Source organism: Pisolithus orientalis, assembly GCF_024613125.1.
Source record: "Pisolithus orientalis strain OTSU chromosome Unknown F5J12scaffold_6, whole genome shotgun sequence".
In the NCBI taxonomy this organism is placed as follows: Eukaryota; Fungi; Basidiomycota; class Agaricomycetes; order Boletales; family Pisolithaceae; genus Pisolithus; species Pisolithus orientalis.
In genome coordinates, this window is record NW_026260787.1 from 608018 (window position 1) to 634053 (window position 26036).

At 50.0% G+C, this 26036-nt stretch overlaps 2 protein-coding genes across 2 annotated transcripts; one reads left to right on the forward strand and one right to left on the reverse strand.

Moving 5' to 3' along the window:
• Positions 1 to 18007: 18007 nt before the first annotated feature.
• F5J12DRAFT_812998 (PAS domain-containing protein) lies at positions 18008 to 21433 on the reverse strand. The gene is made up of 4 exons (XM_051744914.1): positions 20982 to 21433; positions 19089 to 20929; positions 18228 to 19040; positions 18008 to 18140 (listed from the first exon to the last, which is right to left on the reverse strand). Exons 1-4 carry the CDS (start codon positions 21224 to 21226, stop codon positions 18079 to 18081), a joined length of 2961 nt encoding a protein of 986 aa, XP_051602589.1. The 5' UTR covers positions 21227 to 21433; the 3' UTR covers positions 18008 to 18078.
• F5J12DRAFT_738593 (uncharacterized protein) lies at positions 21434 to 25876 on the forward strand. Its single transcript, XM_051742009.1, has 4 exons — positions 21434 to 21712; positions 21775 to 23162; positions 23222 to 23423; positions 23479 to 25876. The coding sequence occupies exons 1-4, from the start codon at positions 21523 to 21525 to the stop codon at positions 25530 to 25532; spliced, it is 3834 nt and encodes a 1277-aa protein (XP_051602590.1). The 5' UTR covers positions 21434 to 21522; the 3' UTR covers positions 25533 to 25876.
• The last annotated feature ends 160 nt before the right edge of the window (positions 25877 to 26036 follow it).

Below are 26036 nucleotides of genomic sequence, written 5' to 3' on the forward strand. Positions count from 1 at the left end.
TACCAAACAAGCCTTGTACCTCTCAATTTCACCAGTCAGCCCTCGCTTGATCTTGTAGACCCATTTCAAGTCAATCAGTTTACAGCCAGGAGGCAGGGCAACTTCCTCATACAGTCCAATGGACTTAAAGGTCTGTAATTCATCAATCATTGCAGCGTACCACTGATCTGCATTGGTGCTTCACATTGCATCATTGAACAAGTGAGGTTCATTGTCATGTGTTGTGGATGCTTTGTAAGCCACTTCCTCATTTGTCTCAGCCACCTCAGCCTCGCTGTTGCCACATGCACACTCTCGCTCTCAAGCAACTTCATCAATGGGGCTTCCACCCTCACTCTCTGCACCTGAACCCTCCAGCACCTCAAGCTGTTGACTAGGTAAGGTTGTCCTGTCATAGGAATTGATGAAAAAGTGATAATCATCGTCTCCAGGTGGCACTTTTCATGTTCTGGTGGACCTGTGGGTCTCTCAAGGCAGAATTGGAGTTGGATAGGGCTGTGGGGGTGTCGCTTTATGCATGGTAGGTTTCAGTATCATCCTAGCTCGCTTTACTGATGGTTTTGAGGCTGTTTCAAGCGCTTTTTTAGGACTCTGGCTGCTTCCTGGCATGTTACCCTCTGAGTGCTGTGGGGAATGGTCTACCATTGATCCTGAGTGATCAGGTGCATCGTTTGACTCGATTTCGACCTCATGGACAACATCTTCACTCTCTCCCTCACCAGACTTGAGATCCCCATCATCAGACTCCATGTGAGCACAGCCTTCCATGCCTGAAGCCCTGATGGTATCTGGGTGTGACGTATTGCCCTTTTGGGCATTCCCTCTTATGTCCGCTGGTTTACTAACCATGCCTGCAGGATCTTCTTCTATCTGGATGCAATCTAGGCCTGCTGCTGTGCTTCCCTCATCAAATACTACATCCCAGGATTCAAAGACATGACCAGTGGGCTGGTGTAAGCATAGGTATGCTTTCTTGTCCTCTGCAAAGCCCAGATGAATGCATTTTAAGGACTTTGCATCTAGCTTCTTTCTTTTTTCCTCAGGTATATGTACATGTGCAGTGCAGCCAAAGGTTCAGATATGGGCCAGTGATGGCTTAATTCCTGTAAAGGCTTCATATGGTGTGACATCCTTGGAGATAGCATGGGTTGATGATTGGTTGATTAGGTAGGCCGCATACTGGATAGCATCCCCCCAATATTTATTTGGCAGTCCAGCATCTTTTAGCATCGCCTGCACACTTTCAACAAGTGTGCAGTTCATCTGCTCAGCAATGCCATTCTCCTGTGGGGTATAGGCATTTGTCTTCTCATGGTGGACCCCTTTCAACTTGAGGTAGGCCTTGAACTCATCTGAGCCATACTCCCCACCTCCATCACTCCGAAACTAATTTGCTTTTTCACCAGTCTCGACTTCAGCTTGAGTGAGGTAGTCTTTCACTGAGGGGAAGACTTCATCCTTGGATTTTATTAGTTTAACCACAAGGTGGTGCAAGCAAGCATCAATGAAGGTTACAAAGTAGCAGTGTCCAGTTTGGGCTGTAGTCTCCATGGGGCCACATACATCAGAGTATGTCCAGTAGAGTACTGTTGGGCTTTCAATGTTTGACCTGACAGGTATCACCTTATGGTGTTGCTTCCCTTCAAGGCAAGGTTGGCATACAGAGTTTGAGTGCTCAGTGCTGGTAAGCTCCATGCCTTCAACCATTCCCACTTTAACCAGTTTAAGCACAGATTTTGTATTTGCATGCCCAAGTCGTCGATGCCACAAGTCAAGTGTGGCTACAGACTTTGGTGCTGCAGCTGCGAGTGCTGGGAAGGTAAGGGTAGGGTCAAGTAGCAGAGATGGTCCTTGTATGACAAGTGCCCCGTGACTCAGAGAGTGAGTCCTTGCTGCAAGGATGTAGAGTGAGCCTTGACGATGACCCATGCCTACAGTGTCTGTACCGTCAGTGATTGAGCATGTTCCACCCATGAAGGTGACCTGGACATTTCTAGTGGCAAGGTATGCCACCAAGAGGAGGTTTGCACTGAGATCTGGAACAAAATAGACCTTCTGTAGTAGGATTCTACTGGTCTTCCCATTTGGAAGATCCATACAAAGTTCAATCCATCCGATGGCAGTAGCAGGAATTGTGCTCCCATTTCCAATGACTACAGGCTGCAGGGGTGAGAGCATCTTTAGTGAAGTGAACCATTTCTGCTGACAGCACGTATTCACAGAGGCACCAGAGTCAATGACCCAGTGCATGTGTAGATTCTTGCCATTGTCAGTGGCCATGAAGAGCCATAGGGTGCTGTCTTCAGCAGGTGAGATGTGCATGACTTTAGCAACAAGTTTGTCCTCCTTAGGCTTATCCTTTTCAGCCCTGCCTCATCAGCCTTCTTCTTGTAGCAGTCATCTTCGACATGGTTCATCTTCTTGCAATAGCCACAAGCCTTTTTCTTTTTCTTGTCATTCCTCTTTCCCTTTTTGTTAGGCATCTTTGTTACGAGGGCAGTTTGTGCTAAAGAGGTGTGATGAGACTTCTCTTCTATCAAGACTTGGGAAATGACAGAGTCCAGAGTTAGTTTCTCATCAGACAACATGAGTATAGTGCGAAGGGTTGAGTACAAGGTTGGAAGGGAGATGACCATGGCTATGGCAACAAGAGAGTCTTCAAGGGGCAGTCCAAGAGACTTTAGGATTGTTGCCTTCTGCCACATGGCATTAAGCTGCGTCTCCATCAAGATGTCATCTGCTAGGGTACCACAAAATAGTTCACCAATAAGGTAGGCTATCATTTGTTTCCCTTTGCCTTCATAGCACTCACATAGCTTTTTCCAGACTTCTGCTGCCGTCATGGCATGCAGAACACCACTAAGTGGGTTGTCCTTTAGAGTAAGTGTGATTTGAGCCCTTGCTTCTTTATCCTTGTAGTGCCAGTCTGTGCATGCAACTGAATCAGCTGCTGCATCAGGTGCCTTCAACTTTCCTTCTACGAGCTCCCAAAGTCCATGGACATCTAGGATCATCATAATTTGGTACTTCCATGTCTGGAAGTTCAAACCATTGTCTTCAAGGGACAGTATGTCATAGAGTCAACTGGAGGCTTGAGTAGCTTTACCCAAAGGTGTAGTAGAGGTTACTGTTGAGGCAGAGACTGGGACCTTTGAGGGACTGGAAGTGGATGCTGACAGACCAGACATAGTAGACACTTTGTACCAGACTTGACATGTTCAACTTTCCTAGGATTAGAACCCACAAGTGGGGCCCATAACCTTTTGGAGGATGACAAGCTGCAGGATTGTCAAGTCTATAGAGAGGAATATACTCAGACTTCAAGTTGGTTGAAGCTGAGGTGCAGTAAGGAAAAAAATAAACTGCTAAGTGTCCGCTTTTGGATTATGTAATGCTGTGCTCGGTGAACCACAACTAAGGTAAAAGTGATAAACTCCAACAGGGTGGACTGATCGGACTTAGCAACTGAGGTTACAGCACTATTCCCTTGTGTGGGTCTCAGTCTGAGTCTGACACTGAGGTGGGATTATCAGAGTAACTTAGTTGATTTCAGACTGAGGGGATACAGGCCAAGTATCTATGGGTTTATATACTAGAGACAACTATAGTACAGAGACCAGTAATGCCAGTCTCACAAAGATTGCTAAGATGATTGGTAAGACCAGTATTAGTAAGGTATGACAAAGATGACCAGAGACTAGGACAGGGCAGACCAAAGTGACATGCACTGCAAAGCAGTGTTAATCATGCTAGCCCAACTGGGGTAAGTGGTTGGTGAGGCCAAGGCTGGACTGAAAGAATGCAAGGCCAAGTCTGGCCAGGGTCAAGACATGACTATGACAGTATCCCCCTCTTAGGGGTTGAACCCATGAGACCCCTGCAAGAGTGGTAGGCTGAGTTTGAAAAATTGATACTTGTGCCTTGCTAAGCCCTTTGCATCTTTCTTTTGCATTCTACTCATCATGTCTGACTTGAGACCAACCATCACAACTGACAACAACAGCAAAGGCTGGGTCATTGTCAACTGGACCCAGGTGGCAGACAAGGTGATGTAGTACGACACAGATGACAAGGAGGAGACAATGAAGGTGAAGGTGAAGGAGAGGAAGAGATGAAAGGTGGCCAAGCAAGCCTGGCAAGAGGAGCAGGCATGACTGGAGGCCAAGAGGCAAGAGAGGGAGAGGGCCAAGGCCAAGAAGGCAGTGCAGGAGGCCAAGGAGAAGAGAGTGCACAAGGAGGAAGAGAGACAAGAGGCCAAGTGTAAATGCAAGGCCAAGGCCACAAAGGGTGATGAAGCCAGGGCCAGTAGTAGTGAGGGTGCTGAGGTGAAGAAGGTGGTCATGGACCCTGGGTGAGTACCCTCTCTACTCCTGCATGTTTTGTCTGAAGCCCACTTTTTTTTTTAGCTGTACCCACTGCACCCAGGCAAAGACTGTCTGTGAGTTCCTCATGGATGGTAACAAGAAGCAGGTTGCCTGCATATGGTGCAATCAGTTGAAGGGCAAGTGCCAGTGGCCAGGAGATGGGAAGAATACTGAGGCTGGTCCCAAGGCCACTACCAAGGTTGATAAAGGCAAGAAGTGGAAGGCCAATGAAGAGATACCTGAGCCCAAGCTGAGCCAGAAGAAGTGGGCAAAGTCAAGACCAACTGAGGTATTGGAAATCAATGAGCCCAAGGCCAGTGGGAGTGGGGCAAGGAAGGCTGTTGCAGGGGGGTTCACAGGCTTGGAAGACAAGCTTGAGCAACTTGTTGATGTTGCAAAGCTCATTGCCAACAACCTGGCAGGCCTCTTCAAGCTCCAAGAGGCTGTGGTTGAGAATTTGGGCCAGATCACCATTGCACTCGAGGCTATGCTTGACAAGTCCTATGGCTCCAGGGTGGCAGTCACCCCTTCAGACTCAGGGTCATCTGAACTGGACACTGAGGAGTTGTGCAAGGAAGCAGAGTGGCTGCAGGCCAAGGGTGAAGAAGAGGAGGTTGAGGGGGAAGATGAGCCCATGGCTGAGGCCAAGTAGGCCTTATTGTAGACCTTTTTGTTTTTTCCCTTCTTCTGCAAATGTCATGTCTGGCATCTGGTCTCATACAGTAAAGTAAGAGGAACAAAGAAGAAAAAACAAACAGAGTAAGTAAGATGACAAAGGAAACTAGATACTGGGAGAGAACAGAAAAGAGAACTGAGGCTGGCCAAAGCCAGTCCTCATTGGAATGGGCCAGGTTTACTAGGATAGCTGGAGTGAAATTCTTGTATGAGTTCAGACACATTGTCCAGCTCTGTAGCAAGTACCCAAGTGGTTTCTTCATCAGTCCCTTCATAGCCAGTCCACCAGACTAGGTACTGTAGCCAACACCAGCAATGCCAGTCAACCTTGGAGTTGAGGATTTCAGCCACCTCAAACTCTAATTCACTGTCAACCTCAACTGGTGGGGGTGGTGGTTGAGTCCAGTTTGGGATGGTGTTAGGGATGGCCAGCTCAAGTTGGGAGATGTGGAAGACCAGATGGACTGTGTGCATTGAGTCTGGCAGGCGCAGTGTGAACAAGTGGGTACCAGCCTGAGCTATGACCAGATACAACCCAAGGTTCTTCTCTGAGAGTTTCTTGGAAGGCTGGGTTGACTGGAAGTATTTGGCTTTGACATACACCTGGTCACTGACCTTAAAGTCTGGGGCTGGCATGCATTTAGCATTGGCTGGTCTTGATAGCACTGTTGTGTGAGGGTCATCTCCTCACATAGGTACTGGTGCAGTGAATCCATGTCAACTGCATAATCACAAGCCCAAGTGGAGGTGAGATCACACTCTGGGTATACCAAGATGTTAGGGTGGTAGCCCTTATTAGCAAAGAATGGTGAGACACTGGTAGTAGTGCTAGGGGAATTGTCATAAGCAAACTTGGCCAGAGGTAGTAGTTCAGCCCAGTTGTCCTGCTGGTAGTTGCAGTACACTCAGAGGTATTGTTCAAGAGTCTGGTTGGTCCTTTCAGTCTGGCCATCACCTTTGGGGTGGTATCCCAAGGTGAAGTGTAAGCACATATCTAAGGCCCTGCCAAGTGACTGGAAGAAGTGAGAGATGAACTCTGAGCCTTGGTCTGAGGTTACATGGGCCAGCACTCCATGCTTAGAGAAGACATGGAGTAAGAAGAGTTTGGTGAGTTCTGGGGCCATGATAGTGTCATGGGTTGGGATGAATATGGCCTGCTTGGAAAGCCAGTCAACTACAATGAGGATGACTGTGAAGCTGGATGAGGCCAGGAGTTGCTCAATGAAATCCATAGAGATAGAATTCCATGGCTTTTCCAGCACTGGGAGTTGTTTGAGAAGACTGTAAGGCTGATGGTGGGGAACCTTAGCCTGAGCACAGGCCATGCAAAACTGGACATAGTCTTTGACAAAGGTCCTAAGGCTGGGCCAGGTGTACTCATGCTGGATGAGTTCTGAAGTGTGGTTTTGGCTGAAGTGGCTGGACAGGGGGTGGTCATGCTTAAGCTGCAAGACCCTAAGGTGAAGATCATTTGAGTCTGGCACATAGATCCTTCCTTTGAGACCCAGTCTCACAAATCCACCTGTCTGACATGTCTGATCCCTAGTGGTCAGTAGATGACATCAGCTTCCTTCATCTGGCAGTGTGGTCAGGATATCATTGTGTAGTTGTTCAACATCCATTAAGGCAACTGCTTGTGAGACTGGGTACTCAAGGTAGGTTGCACAGAGGGAGACCACTAGTTGCTCCCGGGTGAAGACTGGTCTCAGGTTCTGTGGGTTCACTTGGACATAGCTGCTATCCCCCTCTTTGGGGTAGATGCCCCATCATCTAGTTAGGGTATCAGGCTTAGCCCTGAGCTTACCAGGCCTGAATTGAATGATCATATTGAACTGGGAGAGGAATTCAGACCAGCAAGCTTGGTGGCAAGTGAGTACCTTAGAGGTAGAAAATTACTCTAGGTTCTTGTGGTTGGTGACAACATCAACCAGTGAGGCTGAGCCCTCAAGATAGTGGCACCAGGTCTGGAAAGCTTCAAAGATTGCAAGCAATTCCTTATCATGAGTATCATAGTTCAACTCTGGGGCTGTCAGAGTACAGGAGTAGAAAGTGACCAGCTGTATCTGACCATTACCACAAGTGATGGAAAGGATGCTGGTGATGGCATAGTCCAATGCATTGGTCTCCATGGTAATGGGGACCCCAGGGATGAAGTGAGTTAAGACTGGTGTGGTCATGAAGGTGGCCTTGAGGTTGTTGAATGACTGGCAGCACTCTGTCATAGTCATGTCTTGACCCCAGCTGGACTTGGCCTTGCATTCACTCAGTCTGGCCTCAGCTTTGCCAATCCCTTATCCCCAGATGGTCTAGCACAGTACACACTGCTTTGCAGTGCAGGTCACTTCAGTTGAATTCTGCCTGATCTTGTCCCTGGTTTGCCCTGTCCTGGTCTCCATTACCTTAGTCATACCTTACTAATTCTGGTCTTATCAATCATCTTAGCAATCTTTGTGAGACTGGCATTACCAGTCTCCATACTATAGCTACTTCAAGTATATAAGCTCTTAGATACTTGGCCTGTACTCCCCAGTCTGAAATCAAATAAGTTTTATCTGTAATTCTCAGCCTTGGACTTGGACTGAAACCCATGCAAGGGAATAGCACTGTAATCTCAGTTGCTAAGTCAAATCAGTCCACCACCTGTATCTCTGCCCCTTCCCCCTGATCTGACCCCTCAGCCTTGCACCTGCTTTGGTCTCCAGTCCAGCCTCAACCCAGACATCACAAACTTGACACACTCCTCAGAGAAGTTCCAAGGAGTGCCCTTGTGGGTAAGCCAAGTCAGTGGTATGACAATGTCCAAATAGTTAAGGATAAACTGGCAATAGAAGTTTGTGAAGCTGAGGAAAGATTGTATGTCTTTGACCTTGTGAGGCTCAGGCCAATTGCAGATAGTCTGGACTTTTTCCTTGGACATTGTGAGGCCAGCAGGGGAGAGGTGGAAGCCAAGGTACTTGACTGAGTCCAAGTGGAACTCACATTTCTCTGGCTTTGCATAGAGGCTGTGAAGCCAAAGCTGGCAGAGTACCTCTCAGACATGCTGCTTGTGGGACTCCTTATCTCCAGAGTAGATTAGAATGTCATCAAGGTAGATGACTATGCAAACATTCAACATGTCCACAAAGATGGTATTCATGAAGTGTTGGAAGGTGGCTGGGGCATTGGTGAGGCCAAAAGGCATTACTAACCACTTGTAAGACCCATACCAAGTTTGAAACACAGTCTTCCATTCATCACCCAGAGCAATCTGGATGAGATGGTAAGCATGCCAGAGATCAATCTTGGTATAGATTTTGGCTTGGCTTGGTGAGTCTAAGAGGTTGGAGATGAGTGGTAGTGGGTATCAGTCTTCTTAGTGATTTTGTTCAGGGAGCTGGAGGGAGCCATCCTCCTTTTTAATGAAGAGGACCAGCACAGCATAGGGGGAAGAGGTCAGACAAATGAAACTGGTAGTGAGATTTTCATTGATGAAAGTCTGGAGAGCTTGGAGCTCAACTGGGGACAGCAAGTAGATGGTGCCTAGGGGTGGGGTTGTTCCTTCTTCAAGCTCTATTTTCAGGTCATACTCCCAGTGTGGCAGGAATGCTGAGGCCTTGGCCTTGCCGAATACATCAGTGAAGTTGTGGTACTCTTCTGGTACATTGGGTAAGGCCAGAGGAGGGGAAGCCAAGGCCAATTGGGCTTGAACTGAGTCTGAGGGGCAGAGCCAAAGTTGGAACTGGGCAGACCCTTCAAGTTTGCAGGCACACATGAAGGCAGCTGCATTGATTAGGGAAATGAGAGGGGCCTTCAGGGGGGTGTGAGCTGGGGAGTCAGAGATGGTGCAAGGCCATGTTGGTCACTAGGACCAGGGTCAGGAAGACCAGTGGGAACTGGACTTACAGGGGGTGTTGATGGGGTTGGCATTCCTTGTGTATGAGTCTGGAAAGTAGTGCTGCTCAATGCCCAGTCAATCAACAGATTGTACTGGGTGAGCCAGTTATGCCCAAGAACTACTTTACACTCAGAATCCAATGGGGCTAGATACAGGGTTACTGGTGTGACACCTCTGGATGTGAAGTGGATTGAGACATCTATTGCTTGGGTTATGGTGAATGTGGACATTCCATCAAAAAGCCAGAGTTGGATTGGTGAGACCAAGTAAGGGGTAAATGAATGTTGATTAACAAATTGATTATCTATAAAACAATGAGTGGAGCTGGAATCCACTAGGGTACAAAGCCAAGGTAAATCATGATTTTCTATAGTGATGTACAGAGTCAATGAATTTGGGCTGGAAAGAGCAGACATGTTGAGTCTAGCCTCCAAGTTTGCACAACTGGAGTCAATGCAGCTCCTGGATTGTGTGGAGTCCCAGGAGCTGCTACCTATTTTGTTGTCTCAGGGGTAGAACAGAACCCAAGCCCAAGGCCAGTGTGGCCTTGGTGGTGGCCACAGTGCAAGCCTTGGCCTTACTGGCTTTCTTGGGGCATTTATCAGTGAAATGGCCAGGGCCTCTGCAGAACATGCAGAGGTTGCCCTCAATGCAACACTTGCATTCCTCAGGAGTGAGCTTTCCATCCTTGCCGAGTTTGCTAGACTTGGGCTTGGATGAATTGCTGTTATTATTGTTGCCCAGTTTTGACAAAGCCAGCTTGGACTGGGTAGAACTGGTATTGTTACTGCTGGTCTTGGGCTTGTCCTGGCCAGTCTTGGACTGACTGTTGTTACTGGAGCCACAAGACTTGTTGTTGTTGTTGCTGGAGGAGCTCTGGTGCTTATTTGCCCATTGGATTTCTTCTTTGCACTCCCAATAGCATGCATCTATCTCCTGGGCAAGGTGGTGGACCTCATGTAGTGTCTGGGGCTTGCCAACCCAACAGACCTCATCCCTGATCTGGTCTGGGAGTCCAGAGTAGAAGTGGTGGTGCAGTGCACCATCTCCATAGCCTTGGACTTGCAAAGCAAGCTGATTGAAGTCCACTACATATTTGTTGATGCACTGACTATCCTTCATGTGTAGATGGTCAAGTTGGCTCTCAGCATCAGCAACTGGGTTGTGAGGGCCAAAGGTGGTTTGTAGTTCTAGGACAAACTCCCTCCAGGAGTCCATCCAGAGAGGCCAGTCATCAGGGTCCTCAACCCCAAGCAAGTCCAGCTCAAACCATTCTAAGGCCATGCCCTTGAGGTAAGACTGCACAAAGATGACTTTGGCATGGTTGGTCCTAAAAGCCCAGGGGCAGTCTTGGAAATCCAGCTTGTACTGAATGAAGAAGGCACAAAGTTTCTTGGGGTCAGTGCCATCAAAGGTATCAGGCTCATGCAACTTGGTCCTGCTTGAGGACTTGGGACTAGTGTGGGCATTACAAGCCAGCAGTTTGATGGCCTCTGTGAGGTTGTCCAGGACTGTAATTGCAGGTTCAGTGTCTGGGTCTGGGATGTCTGGTTCATCCTCCAGATCATTCTCTTCCAGATTATCATCTCCAGGCCCATCATTGCCAGGACTGTTGCTGGGGTCATCATCATCAGGATTGTTGTCATAATCATCACCTGGCCCATCACTGCCAGGGTCATCCTAGGGATGGGAGCAGTGGGATGATGTGGGGTGGGAATATTGGATGTCTGGGCTGAAAAGCCCCTGAAAGGACTAATGGGATCTGGAGAGCACCTAGTGGTGCCCAAGGCAGCTAGTGCTGTCTCACAGTGAGTTCCACTGGCTGAGGTGGAGCTGGGGTTGGTGGCAGAACAGCCATGGGGAGGTTGGAAATGAGTCTTGGTTGCCATGGTATGTTAGACCCACACAAGTGGTGAGTCTGAAATACTGTCAAGTTTGTGACATCCAGGTTGAGGCCAGACCAGAGACCAAAGTGGGCATGAGGCTGAAAGGGGTCAGGGTCAGAGGTGTAGCAGAGATACAGAAGGGTGGACTGATTGGACTTAGCAACTGAGGTTACAGTGCTATTCCCTTGCATGGGTCTCAGTCTGAGTCTGAGGCCAAGGCAGGATTATCAGAGTAACTTAGTTGATTTCAGACTGAGGGGATACAGGCCAGGTATCTACAGGTTTATATACTAGAGACAACTATAGTATGGAGACTGGTAATGCCAGTCTCGCAAGGATTGCTAAGATGATTGGTAAGAATAGCATTAGTAAGGTATGACAAATATGACCAGAGACTGGGACAGAGACAGGGCAGGCCAGGGACAAGACTGAGGCAGGCTCAACTGAGATGATGCTTAGTAATAACACTGCAAAGCAGTGCTAACCATGCTAGGCCAACTGGGGGTAGAGTTTGGTGAGGCTGAGGCCAGACTGAACAAGTGTGAGGCTGAGTCTGGCTGGGGTTGAGGCACAGCTATGACAGTTTATGGCATTTTGCCACTTTGGCCAGTCAGCTTGGGATTTTGCCTCCTGTACTGTCAACAGATCCAGCCCTTCAGCTTCAGCCATCCCTGCCACCATAGCATACATGATGTTAGTGTCATCTTCATCTGCAGCTAGTTCTTCATCAAATATGTAGGTAGCATTCTCCCAGGATTTTGGGCTGTTTGGGTTGCTATTGCTCTCTCAGAGTTCTTTCACAAAGTCAAGAGGGATGTGTCCATTGCAAGTTCCTTCACCTGCACATAAGCACCTCATATAGTCTGATTCAAAATGCTGGTAAGTAGAATGACAAGTTTGAGGTGGAGGTGTTTCAAAATTTTCTCTGAGTGGGTCCAAAATGGGTCTTGGAATTTCTGAAGTTGCTTCAGTGGGTTGCTCAACTATCTGTGAGGCCCCAGAATTTCCTTGTGAAGCTTCAGAATTTCCTCCTGAGACATCAGAATTCCCCTGCTCCCCCTTGAGTGGCACACCATGTGGTATGGACACATCCTGGCACTCAAAAATGATACTTTGTTCAATTCCAACTGCTCATGTGTCAGGCCAGTAGATGTGGTGGTCATCACTCTCAGGATCAAAACCTACCTAGTGTCCATCTTGGGCTTGCATGTCTAGCTTGGAGCTGGAGGTATCATGGACCTTGACATGGCATCCCTAGACTGGAATTTTTGAGAGGTCAGGTGGTCTTTGGTAGAGCATTTCATAGGGAGTTTTTGTGCCTAGAAGGCAAATTCATGAGTGGTTTTTGAGCCAAGTCACATGCATGATTGCCTCCCCCCAGAGGTTCTTAGGTAGACCACTGGAGTGAATCATTGCACATATGCACTCAACAAGTGTTCTGTTGAGCCATTCTGCAACTCTGTTGTGTTCAGGGGTATCATGGACAGTTATGCATCATTCTGTGCCTCAGGATTTCAGGTATTCTGAAAATTCTGCACTAAGGTATTCTCCCCCTCAATCTGAGCAAAGTCACTTGACTTTGGTGTCAAACTGCATGTTCAGCCACACTTCATAAGCTTTGTAGGATTTGAAGTTCTCAGCTTTCATCTTCTGGAGGTACAGCTTGGTGTAGTGGGTGTGGTTGTCCATGAATGACATGTAGTATTGGCTGTGGCCTAGGGTTTGGACTGGAGAAGGTCCCCAAAGGTCTGAGTGGACCTTGTCACCAAGGTGTTCATGGTGGGGTGGGTCACACTCCTTCCCAATGGGCTTCTGAGTCACTTTGGCATATTTGCATGAATTGCATGCACCAATGGTGGAATGTGCTTTGTCCAGCTTAATTCCAGTGATTGTGCCATCCTTCAGCATGCACCAGATGGCTTTGGGAGCAATGTGGCCAAGCCTGATGTGTATCTCCTCCATGGTTAACAATTCCATGGCCTTAGCTAGGCCTGAAAAGGCACAACAAGCTCATTTGAGGCAGTAGAGCCCTTTTTGCATTGGAATTTTGGCTACTTTCTTTTTCTGAGTGTTGAAAATTTGACAATGCTTGTCTCAGAATAATGCAGCATACCCAGTGACATCAAGTTTGCTAACAGAAATGAGCATGATTCCCATCTTGGGAGCATATGTAGAGCATGTCCTTGAGTTGAATATGGGTTTGTGCAGTGCCATTTGGGAGTGAGATTGCAAGGTCACCTTTCCTGATGGCATGGAAGGTGTGATTGCCAGCAGCAGTGATAGGTTTGGGAATGATTGGCTTATAGTTGAGGAATTTGCTGCAGTAGGAGGACATATGACATGAAGCACCTGAGTCAAACAAGATGGTCTCCTCTGTGGAATTTAGGCTTTCACCTGTGAGCAGAGCATGATCAAAGGTGTTCATGTATGCTTCTTCTTCATCAATAATGATGTCCTGGGGGTTCAGAATTTCTTCCTCTGCAATTTCCATGAGCCAGTCATCATCCTACAGGTGTGCTAGCCAAACTCCATTGGGTTCCAAGTCAGCACTGGTCTGTGCACTCAAGCTGGCTGATGCACTGGCTGCCATGGCTGCTTTTCTGGTGCCTTTATCCTTCTTTTTCCCTTTTCCCTTGTTCTGGAACCATTTGGGCACTTGCCCAGCTTTTCCACCATCCTCTTCCCAGCACTGGTCTCTGGAATGACCTTTCTTTCTGCAATTTTCACAAGTAGACTTCTTTCCATCCTTTGCTGAGTAAGCTGCATCTTTGGAATTTCCAGAGTTTCCAGTGTTGCCCCTCTTCATCCACATTCAGTGCCTATCATATTCATCAGAAATTACTTTGATTATGAAGTCCAGAGATACAGTGAGAGACAAAAGTGTTGAAATGTTTGAGAGGTGTGACTTGCTGCCAATGTAGCTCAGGCTATTCTGCACAGATAATCATGATACCTATTCCATTGGAAAGGGGTGGTTCTAAGCTTGCCAGAGCACTAAGGTTCAGTCTAAACAAATCAATACATGCTGAGATACACCCTATTCCTTCCAAAAGGTGCATTGCAATGTTTTTGTCCCTGACTGGTAAAATAGTGAAAAGTGACCTTTTGATGGGATTGAGGGCATGAAGGATGGGAAAATATGATTACATGATAAACCATATGATCTTCCAGATGATTTGTCAGCATGTAAACAATGACAAACATTGGACTTGTACCATTAACCCTCCCTCTTTTACCACAACTCATGAAATCATCTCTCTAGCTCACATGGTCATTTTCTCAAGGAATTCTTATCAAATACTGGTGGCCACCACAGTGCCATCAGTATAACATGCTCTCAGAACCATCAGTCCCTTAAAAAACCTGTTGTCAGTCATTCCCTGGACTGTTTCCCCACCCATGCCTGATGTGTTCTGGGAATAATCAGTACTTGGAAGGCTGAAAATGTTATGGAGGTCAATCTGGCACTTCAGAACATGATGGACAAACCAGTCCCCTCTCAACCAATGCATTTCTGGCACAGGGACAGTGGTATGGAAGTTAGGGCAAGACAAAATCCTCTTTACCCCTGGGTGTCATCAGAAGGATATGCTACTGAACTGCCATGGAGCAGAATCCTGTGCTTCCATCTGGCCCTGAATATTGCCTTTGGTCACATATGACCAAATAATCCTTCCCCAGTCATCTACAGTTCAGATCAGAGCAAGATCTAGTGAACCCTCTTATGGTGCTCAGAGCACAAGGAGGTTTTATCTCACCCCAACTTCCATTCCAGTGTTCCTGTGCCAGAAATGCATTGGTTGAGAGGAGACTGGTTTGTCCATCATGTTCTGAAGTGCCAGATTGACCTCCATAACATTTTCAGCCTTCCAAGTACTGATTATTCCCAGAACACATCAGGCATGGGTGGGGAAACAGTCCAGGGAATGACTGACAACAGGTTTTTTAAGGGACTGATGGTTCTGAGAGCATGTTATACTGATGGCACTGTGGTGGCCACCAGTATTTGATAAGAATTCCTTGAGAAAATGACCATGTGAGCTAGAGAGATGATTTCATGAGTTGTGGTAAAAGAGGGAGGGTTAATGGTACAAGTCCAATGTTTGTCATTGTTTACATGCTGACAAATCATCTGGAAGATCATATGGTTTATCATGTAATCATATTTTCCCATCCTTCATGCCCTCAATCCCATCAAAAGGTCACTTTTCACTATTTTACCAGTCAGGGACAAAAACATTGCAATGCACCTTTTGGAAGGAATAGGGTGTATCTCAGCATGTATTGATTTGTTTAGACTGAACCTTAGTGCTCTGGCAAGCTTAGAACCACCCCTTTCCAATGGAATAGGTATCATGATTATCTGTGCAGAATAGCCTGAGCTACATTGGCAGCAAGTCACACCTCTCAAACATTGCAACACTTTTGTCCCTCACTGTAGGTCCTTTTGCATGACCAAGGTTAAAGATGTCATAGCTGCAAGGTTGGAGTCATATGAAGTGGGAAGTGAGCTGAGAATGATGGCTGTGAAGTCATCATCTGTGATAGACTGTCCAAGTGTGGCATGTTGTTCATGCAGTGCATGCATCTTGTTGAAGTGAGCACAGACATTGCTTTTTCTGCACAGCAGGATTCTTGGAGTTTTCTCTGAAGATCAATTGCAACAACATGAGAGCAGTTTTGGAAAAGATCTGTGAGGACACCCCACACTGTCATGACCATGACATTGGCATAAGCCCCTAACATCTACTCTGCCCTCTTCTGCACCCTGGGAACCTTTCTCCACCCTCTTCTGATGCATTCCCATGCTCCTCTGACCCTTCTGGCTGTTGGAGTTTATCACTTTTACCTTAGTTGTGGTTCACCGAGCACAGCATTACATAATCCAAAAGCGGACACTTAGCAGTTTATTTTTTCCTTACTGCACCTCAGCTTCAACCAACTTGAAGTCTGAGGTGGGACTCCTTCCATTCATTATATTGGAACACTTACTTACCTACCTACAGTATATTCCTCTCCATAGGTAGTTAACTACTAGCTTCAACCAACTTGAAGTCTGAGTATATTCCTCTCCATAGACTTGACAATCCTGCAGCTCGTCATCCTCCAAAACTGGCATGTCTCTGCACCTCTCTGAGGTCCCCTGTCCATATTCTGACCAACTCCACCCACCTCCACTCTCAGGCCAGTCATGTGAAGGCCATACCTTCACCTGTGCCTCCTCTGAGACCTTGGTTGGCTTGTCAGGATGTTTGACTTGCAACCCTGTGTCCCAGATAGGGTTCCACCCTTGTGCCAGTCTTTCTCCATTCTTCCACTCCTTCAGTATTTACTCTTTCTCCCTTGTTGTAGTAGTTCCCTTGTCTCAGTTAAGGTCCCCATTGTCCCTATCCTCTATCCCTTGTGTCAGAGGTACTGCTAACCTTTTATATGTTTATTGGCTTGCATTCTACACTGCCCTGCCCTTGACCTACATCATATAAGGCTGCATAGTACTCTGATGTAATCAGTATGAATATTGAATAAAGTCCCCACTTCTGACTCCCTCTCAGCTCCCTCCAGAGTTTTGTCTTCACTCCCTCTGAGTCCACTCCACCTCTGAAATACAAGGGCTGAGCTCATGCAAGGGGGCAGCACACTAGCTGAACCCAATGCCCTCTCATCCAACCTCTGCCTCCAAAACTTTCCTCCATACCCCTCTACTCACTGTTTCTTGCATATCTCACCACCCAGTGGTCAGATTTGCTTCAGACTTTGACCACTGTACTCTGCAGCCCAACCCACTCCTACTCCACCCTAAGAGGAAGTCAGGGGTGTTGTGTGACCTTGACACACACTCTCTTTGCAGTCTCTTCCTTCAGAACTCAAAGGAACAATGATTCTGGGAGTGACATGGCAATCACTTGCTTGACATATCTGTCATCCTTTGCCCATTGCTGGAGTTTTTCTGGGTATTTGCTGACAAGTTTTTGCTCTGTGACTGTGGGCTTCCAGGAGGAGTCTTTTCCCCCTGAAGGGTCCTCCAGTTTTGCATCCAAGCTGGTCAGGTGTCCAATCAGCCCTTTTGAACTGATGGCCCATTCAACCCAAGCCTGTCAAGTTCATGATGTCCAGGTTGAGGCCAGACTGGAGACCAAAGTGGGCATGAGGCTGAGGGGTCAGGATCAGGGGGAAGGGGCAGAGATACAGGTGGTGGACTGATTGGACTTAGTGACTGAGATTACAGTGCTATCCCCTTGCATGGGTTTCAGTCCAAGTCTGAGGCCAAGAATTGCAGATAGAACTTATTTGATTTCAGACTGGGGAGTACAGGCCAAGTATCTAAGAGCTTATATACTAGAAGTATCTATAGTACAGAGACTGGTAATGCCAGTCTCTCAAAGACTGCTAAGATGATTGGTAAGACAAGTATCAGTAAGGTATGACTAAGGTAATGGGGACTGGGACAGGGCAAACCAGGGACAAGACCAGGCAGAATTCAACCAAAGTGACCCACACTAGCCCATCTGGGGATAAGGGATTGGCAAGACTGAGGCCAAGTCTGGCCAGGGTCAATACATGACTATGACACATTGCACCAATGTCAATCTAAACTTCAAATTTCATCTTCACATTTTCGACAACCTTTGAACCTGGTCTAAACTCTGCTAACCACATTGTGTAAGAGAAAAATTACTACAGTATATGTACATGCTTTTTTGCTTATGTAAGTGACACATCTTCACAACCAAGTCTATAAAACTATCAAAGCAGTTTATACTTCAACAGTTAAGTGTTGGAGAAGGTCAGAGTAGGCCCAGACTTGACAGGATGAGCAAGTTCTGCCTGCAGAAAAGTGTGCTGAGGCAAGACACATAGCCCACTTCACTGACTCAAACATGGACTACATTCTATGTCACACTTCACAACTCAGCTTACATGGAATACTACCAAGTCATGTTGATATCAAGGCAGGAGCAAGAAGAGTCTGAAGAGTACCATTTACACTGGGTACTTATCTGCTATGTAAGACTAGTGAGAGACTAAGTATGCAATACAGCCTGATATGAGTACAGAGATAGAAATCCAGGTGCAAAGTGCGGCGCCAAGCAACAAGTGTACTGTCCTCTGGAATTACAACGAACGTGGGGAGCAGGTGATATCAAACGGAAGGACCGTGGTGCAGGTGAAATCGTGTATATTTTCTGCACCCTTGCGTGTATGCCGGTCACTCCGGCTAAGTTCGAAGCAACATTGTCGTAGGCATCCGCCGATTCTCTCATCTCCGCGTTGTCTTTGCCTACATAGCTCGGTCGTTCGAGTTCCACGCCCGCTTCAGCGGGACGGACAAGCTGTGGCCAACTATTGAAGACCAATCGATGATACCAGATGCAAGTACGTGAGGATGTTCCGAGGCTTGAACCGCATGATGTGGGTAGGACAACGTACCGGCGGTAGGGTTAGGGGGAAAGGGTGATTGGTTCGATGATGGGGATAGCATAGGCACAGGAACAGAGGGTAAAGCACTGGCAGCATCATCCGCACGGACGCTCTCTGTGGCGGGGGTGCCGGTGCTAATTCCTTCGAGAGTTTCCAACTCCTCGTGCAACCTCTGGTTGGCGTACTTGAGTTGCTGTAATTCATACTGCCAACTGGAACCTCGTGTTGTGTCAAGCTCTTCGAAAAGAGCCGCGTCACCTGGATGCATGACCAACGGACCAGCGTCGCCGCTGTTAACCGCTGCGTCTCTCGGCGACCTCTGACGTGATGAGCTCGACACCGAAACCATCCCAGTGAGCGTGCCAGGCGGGAGGACGGACACTTGGCACACAAGAGGACAGAGCGGACTGCCTCGGGGGTTCGCCAGGCCACCCGCCGGTAGATGGGTGTGCGCACGCGGCGTGCAATAGAAGACTATACGCACAGGGGCCGTATGCCCGTTGCGGGTGACGAGCGTCACCGAAAGGACGGTCAACTTTGGGTCACCTGTGTCCGCGATCACCTGAGAAGACAACATGAGATCACCAACGACCGGTGAAAGCACACACACCTCTTCCTCAAACTGACGCCCAAGTTCCGCCTCGACCTGCGCTCGGATCGCGACACCCGAGGCCATACCATCTGCCACCATCCCCCAGAGAGAACGGCCAATGATCTCGCCAACACCCCAGCCGAGAACATCACGAACGCCCCCCGAGGCCACGAGAAAAGTGCCTCCAGGTGCAAGCAATGCCCAAAATTCCTGGGGTTCTGCCAGACTCGCTTTCACCATGATCAGCACACGCAATGAAATGTAGAGGTATCACGTACCTGCGTTGGAACCCTGACCGGCTGGCACTACTTGAGGATTTGGTTCCGGGCTACAACTATTGGCGCCCAAAATGCCAACGCCCACACCCCCTGCACGCTTGATGGTATCCCATCGCACAGCAGGCATCCAACGTGCGCGACCGGAAAGTATAATCGCCTTGCGACCCTTTCCGGGTTCGACGTGAAGACGCCCGCGGCACTCGAGCCATATGTAGGATCGTGAGGCACCCTCGGCATCGGGAGTGCCCGACGTTGTTGGGATATCCGACGAGGCATCAGGAGTAGTTGCGTTGGTCGTCGAAGCAGGGGCTGGCGTCGAGGACGAAAACGGAGGGAGAGGATGTGCCGGAGTCTTGGGTGCGGCGCGAAACAAGAGGTCGACGGGCTTAGGCATACCCAGCGGGTGTGTACTGTCCCCAGGCGACCCAGGAGGGCAACCGGCTCCTGACCCAGAACTGGCGAGCGTACCACCCACGCCGACGCTGCCTTCTTTCAGCTCCCGCATGAGAGGGACAAGGTCTGCGGGGTGGCAGACATCAGCGATGCTGCGGCCCACCAGTTCATGTGGCTCGTAGCCGAGAACAAGACGAACCGATGGCGCGACATAGAGAAAAGAGCCCTTGAGGGAGAGAACAAGCAGAAAATCAGGGAGGAGCTCGAGCAACAGGAGTGAGAGTGCGGGAGAAATGGGTGCGAGAGGGGAAGATGAAGCGCTTGACAGGATAGCAGAGGAAGAAGACATGGTGACGTGGGCGGAATTTGAAGCTGGTGCGGATAGAGATGATAGAGGAGTCGTAGTGCCGCCAGGATCGGGTGCCACTGTTCCCGATATATTCACGGATGTAGATATGGGGACGGCATCTGCGAAGGTGTTGTCTGTGATGAGGTTTCGCAGGTCTCTGGAAACAGCACCGCCTGTGAGGTGAGAGGTCTTTGAACTACGAGGGGGTAATACGAGCGCACCCGCGCCAGCAGTCTGTTGAGGAATGGCGAGGCATTCCGGAAGGCCCGAGGAGGCCCATGCACTGTAAGTGGTGCAGTAGGACCCGTCACGGACTTTGTCGAGGATACGGCGCGGTTGTTCTGTGAGGTCGACCTGGAAGCCAACGTGGTATACGATGTCGTCGGCCTCGTTGGGCCCGCCATGGATGCCCCCACGGAGTGGGACGACGGTGACGAGATTGATAAAGGGCTGGCCGCCTTTCCTGTAGTTGACGAGGCTTGCCTGGCACTCCTTCCCGGAGGCTAGTGCCTTGCGCATGTAGGCGACGGGTTCGCGCAAGGCAGACTGGCGTGGCTCGCCTCTTGCAACATGACCGGTTGGTGATTGAAGGAAGCGGCAGTTACGACCGATGACCTCGTGCTCGCTATAGCCGGTAAGACGATAAAAGGACGGTGAGGCGTATACGATGGGGGAATCGTGTCTTCGTACGTCTGCAACTGCAAATGAGCAGGAGAGATCCACTGGGCCGAGATTAACGGTTGGGTATGGACGGTTTGTGACGCGAGCTAGGATGGAAAGGAGATCGAAGCCTGACGTCGAGTAGACGGGGAGGGCAAGAGCAGAGGGGGACGAAATAGGCAAGGGAGCTGTGGGAGGCGGGCTGATCTGGGGAGGGACAACCGCGAATGAATGGGACAGCGAGGGCTGCAGATGGGCTTGATAGGACGACGAGGGCACCACTTGATCATGCTGGGCCGGGAGAAGATGGTGCTCAGTGAAGCCAGGGGCGGGCTGGAGGGAGACATGGTCGTCCGCCGGGTTATAGGCGAGTAGGTCGAAGGCGTCGGACGACGTAGGCTCGGTGTCGGCCTGGTGGTGTTTGGCGGCGGTATGGAAACTACGGGGGGACTGATAAGCCCCACAGCGGGGGTGGGTGTGTTACTACTCACGGTACAAAGCCGCTGTTGGTGAGCCAGGACGAGGCGAGGGAATCTGGGCTGTCTAGGAGGCCAACAGGGAGGACTTCTGCACCACCACCGGGGGCAAGGATGGGTGGGCCATTGAGCATGAAGTGGGGGATCTGGAACTGGATGGCATTGTTGAACGCTGCTGCTGGATGACTGAACTGGCCGCCATGGTCGTAGACGACGGTGTCCTCCTCCTCGTTGGGACGCAGGTATCTTTCAAAAGGCATGCGTTTGGTGGTCGCAGACAGAAGAAGCGTGCTGGCTCAACAATAGGATTGGTGTTGGTCCCCACTTATTTGCTTGATTCCTGGCCACACTCGACGTGTCTGGTCCACTCAAGTGCGCATGGGCCACACGAGCCCACTTCTCCTCTGAATGTACTGCGCACGGACTCGCTCCACCAGCGAAACAACCGTTCACCGTAGTTTGTGTTACGTAACTCGGAACCCTAACCCGAGGACACGTGTTTGCAAGGTGCACTTTTTGAGTTGGCCATCGTCGTAGTCGACGTGTAGAACGACATATGGCGGGTGCTAATTCAGTGCCGTCGCCGCCGCCAGGCATCCCAGAGGCATCCAGGGTATCTACTGAACAGTGGAAGAACGACCTCTTCCAGCTCTTCCGCAATGCAAAGGACCACTTTCCAGATGTCGTCTGGGACATCCATCCAGACGAAGACGACAACGCTGTCGAGCATGTCTGGGGCCACAAAGGTTTGTTGCCAGTCCATCGCACGCACACACACACACTCACGCTGTCGTCGTATCCCCCGCAGCCGTGGTGTACGCACGCGCACCACCGTCGTTCCAGGCGAGGTACTTCTCGTTGCGCCCTGTGCCCGTCACGTCCCCGACACCTTACGCCCCCTCGCCTTCGCCGTCGCCCGCCCCCGCCCAGTCGACCGTCTCTCTCAGTGCTACGTTAGACCTGCCACTTAATTCGCCGTCCCCTTCGCCCTCCCCCTTCCGCTCATCCTCCCCCTCCCCTTCAACCCCTACTCACCCATCCGTCCTCCGCATCCCGATCAACGCCAACCCCGCCCTGTTCGCAAACGAGCTCGAGTACCTCTACACAGGCGCAGGGCTAGGCGAGGCATTCGAATTCCTCTTCGACACCTCCGAATCTCGCGACCTCCTTGCCAACGAAGACAATCGCATCGACAAGCTCCGCAAAGATCTCGTCTACATGTGGCGATCTCGTCTCTACTCCGATGTCCGTATCTCGCTCACCGGCAACTTCTCGTCCTCAAATCCAGAGCACACAACCGCCGTCTTCTCCACCCATCGGTTTATCCTCATCTCGAGATCTCCCTGCTTCAGAGCTCAACTCCTCACCTGGGCCTCCCCTCAATCCGCCAAAACCCCAACCGCCACTACCGCATCCAACCCTAACGATCCGTTCACCATCCATCTCCCGTCCCCCCCTTTTACACCCGCCTCCATTCACTTCACTTTGGGCTATATCTACACCGGCACCCTCCACTTCTCGCATCGTACATTCGATCTCGATACTGCCTTCGCCATCCTCAGAGCCTCCCTTTACCTTTCCCTTCCAGCTCTCACCACCGAAATCCAGTCCCGCATCGTATACGAAATGCTCCATGGCCTCTTCCACGCTTTCCTCGAATTCAACGCCTACGAGAGTATCACCAATGCAAAGTGGGGTACCGGCGGGTGTCGCTGTCGTCAATGTGCAAGACGTGTACCAAGAGTACTTGAGTTTTCCGTCGCAGAAGACGTGCAGAACAAATACCTCGAAAGGGGTGCTCGAAGAGCACTCGTCGGACTCTTTGGTGAGGGCTGGTGTACCTCCGAATTCGCTGCTCTCCCACAGAAAACCCGTGAATCCGTCCTAAAAGGACTTGCGAAACGCACCACACCAGCCAACGTATTCCCTTTGCTTTTTGCTGCCCAACATGCCCTTCGCAAACTCGATAGCGCAATCGATGCCTGGGCAGATATCGTGCGTGAGATGGTTCTAACCGCAAGAAAATCCGTCGACGAGTGTCTGGTGCGTGAATGTGAAGCGTGCTTCGAAGATTCAGAGTGGGTATCCCTTCTGGAAGGCGACGGCGCGGGCTTTGGCGACGCAGAGAGGGTTGGATGGGTCATGGAGTCGTTGAAGAGGGGAATGAGCGAGAAGTACGCAGGAATCGTATACCAGGTATGTCATCCCTTTGCTTTATCAGCCTCGCCTTCACGTTGACCTCGCACGTTGTTCAGACCATAGTATCGTCAATTCTCCTTCGACCCCACCCTACGTCCGCTACTATGACCATGCTGCCATCGACCTCACCCATCCGAACCATCGTAGAGGATGCCCGTGTCGATCTCCTAAAATACATTCGTAAGCGCTGGATGAATATTAGGAACGAGGGAGGATTCGATGCTCTGGACAGCTGGAGTTTGAAGGAGATTTCACAAGGTGGGTGGCATTCGACGCTGGTCATTGTGCCAGCTGACACGCCTGCCATCAACAGAGATAGAGGTTGCCACCGAGGACCTTCTATCCCCTCCCAGTCACTCATCCCATTCTCAAGGTGGCACCCTCCGCTCCCACCATTCCACGCATCTCTCTCGGGCTCTTCGTTCATCGCTCGTCCGTGGGGCAGATGCGGATTCTGATACTTTGTCCGTGCATTCACTCCGCGCAAGTGTGCTATCCAAAACTGTCGGTACGATCGGACGAGATTCTGGGGCCAGTTCGCGCACATTGAAGGGGGACACAGCTTCCATTCGATCAGTATCACGCACTACAAGAACCCGGAACCAAAGCACGCCTACACCAGCTGGAGCTCTTACACGAGCCAATGTCGCAGCCCACATTCGAGCTCACTTGGATGCAGATGCAGAACGTCCAGATTCGAAATTGACCCCCGACGACGCCACCAGTGTCAGGAGCATGCGGTCAAGTGCCACGGAAAAAGCACGTGCACAAGGACGAGCTCACAGAAAGAGTTCGTCAACATCTACCCTACGCACTACTGACCCAGTCGAAGAAACTATGGATGACTCCAGCACCACACCCAGTGTTTGCGACCGTCCACGATCTCCGTCACGTCCAACACCAGGCTTCGGCCCCAGCGGCCGTCCACACTTGAGCAAAATCGTTACAACAAGTACCACATCGATGCGATCTACTACTTCGACACAGAAGTCACTTGCACCCTCCATCCATAACCGGGCACGGCCCCATAACGTCCGCCCCACGCCCGGCGTTTCTGGCACAGCACACCGCAGCCACGCGGGCTTGTCCACCTTAAGAATCCCTGGTTCTTCCCGCCCGACCTCGACCTTGTCCTCAGCAACGAGTGACACGGGCACATTCCGCACAGCGCAATCTGAGATCCTGACTCCAACGTCGGCAGGCTCTGGAGGCTCGGGCGGCTCAGCTTCCGGTGTACGCTCACGTAAAATATCGAGTGGTTCAACCGTGTCGACCGTATCTACGCGCACTGTGGGTACGACTTTACGGACCCCGAATCATGCACATGGCTTGCGGGAGCGGGAAAGATCGCGGGTTTCGTCGGGTGTGTCTATCAATTCTGTTGCGATGCGGCCCCCCGCACGTCGTACTGCAGATAGGGATGCTGGTAAACGCAGTCCTGCCGCAACCTCGAAACGGCTACCGCCCGTCAGCTCTGCTACGCCAGCAAGCAGAGAAACGACGCCTAAGAGCAGGTCGATAAGCAGGACAACGTCTGATCAGGGGTCCTCTGAGATCTCTCCGCGGGCGGAGGCGAGACAGCTGGAAAATGAGAAAGATGGCAGAGTTAAGAACAAAGTCAACGATAAGGAGAATCAAGTGCCAGCAGATACCAAGCAGAAGAACATCCCAGTCGTCGATATCATAAACGAACTTCCAGAACGGCAAGACCAGGTCGAAATGCAGAACAATCTCCCTGCGGACGACGACCCTGTCCTCGCTCGTCGCGGCAGCGCAGATACTATAACTGCCGCCCCCCTCCCCACGACAGCTCCGACTTCCAATCTCCAATCTCTCACCTTGGAGAACCTTGCACCACTCTCCCCGCCCGGCGCATCCCTTGAGATTGGCATTCCATGTATCATATCATCTAAACGCCGGCGGTTCCGTGCATTTGCACGTTATATTGGTGAAGTTCTGGGTGAACACGGGCCTTGGGTAGGCGTCGAAGTACCCATGGGTGCAGGGGATGCTTGGGTTGGAGACACCGGCGATGGTCGAGCCTGGTGCGATGGAACGTGGGGCGGTGTTCGTTATTTCGACATAGGCGGGTGTTGTTCCGAGTGGGAGTTTGGTGACAGTAACAATGGCAGAGGTAGAGATGGCGCGAGACGACGAACGGATGGTATTAATGGTCTGTCGAAGTCCCGCAGCTCTGGTAACCTGAAGAGAGAGGGTGATCATTTGTCGGGCGGCATCGACCGGTCGAAGAGGCTCAGAAGCTCCTCACCTACTGGATCCGACATATCGACTTCGGAATCACGAGGTTTGTTTGTAAGACCACAGCAGGTACTCTACGTTGTCGACGCTGTAGGCGCTGATCTCTAGTGTGTTGGATTGGAAGGCCGTCGTGAGTAACCGAGTCACCTTCATCCATTGCCTCACCAGCTGGTGAACATGGCTACGTATGCCTAGGTCCTTTCTTTGCTACTCCTGGGCTATTAGGCGTTCCATGCTTGCTTTCGAGTCGTTTTTTTTTTCTTGTTAACCAGCAACTGAACCGGCATTTGTCATGCACAGGATACCACATTCGTTATTTGCATTGCCCCTTTCGATTTTATACCACAATTTGGAACTTCAAATTATTGTTGCTGCATACGCTCCTTGACATTTGTATCTACCACTGACAGCGTTCATTGAAAGATTGTTGCACAGAACAAATCACCTCTGCCTGATTTTTAGGGCGTGCACCAGTAAGAAGTCCCGACGATGCTCTGCACTTGGGGAGAGGCTGCGTTTTTTGGACGATGACCCCACAGTTCGCCGGCTGCACGGACCACTGTCTTAAGCAATCGCTTGACTCGATATGGCGGAACTCCCCAATTCACCGTT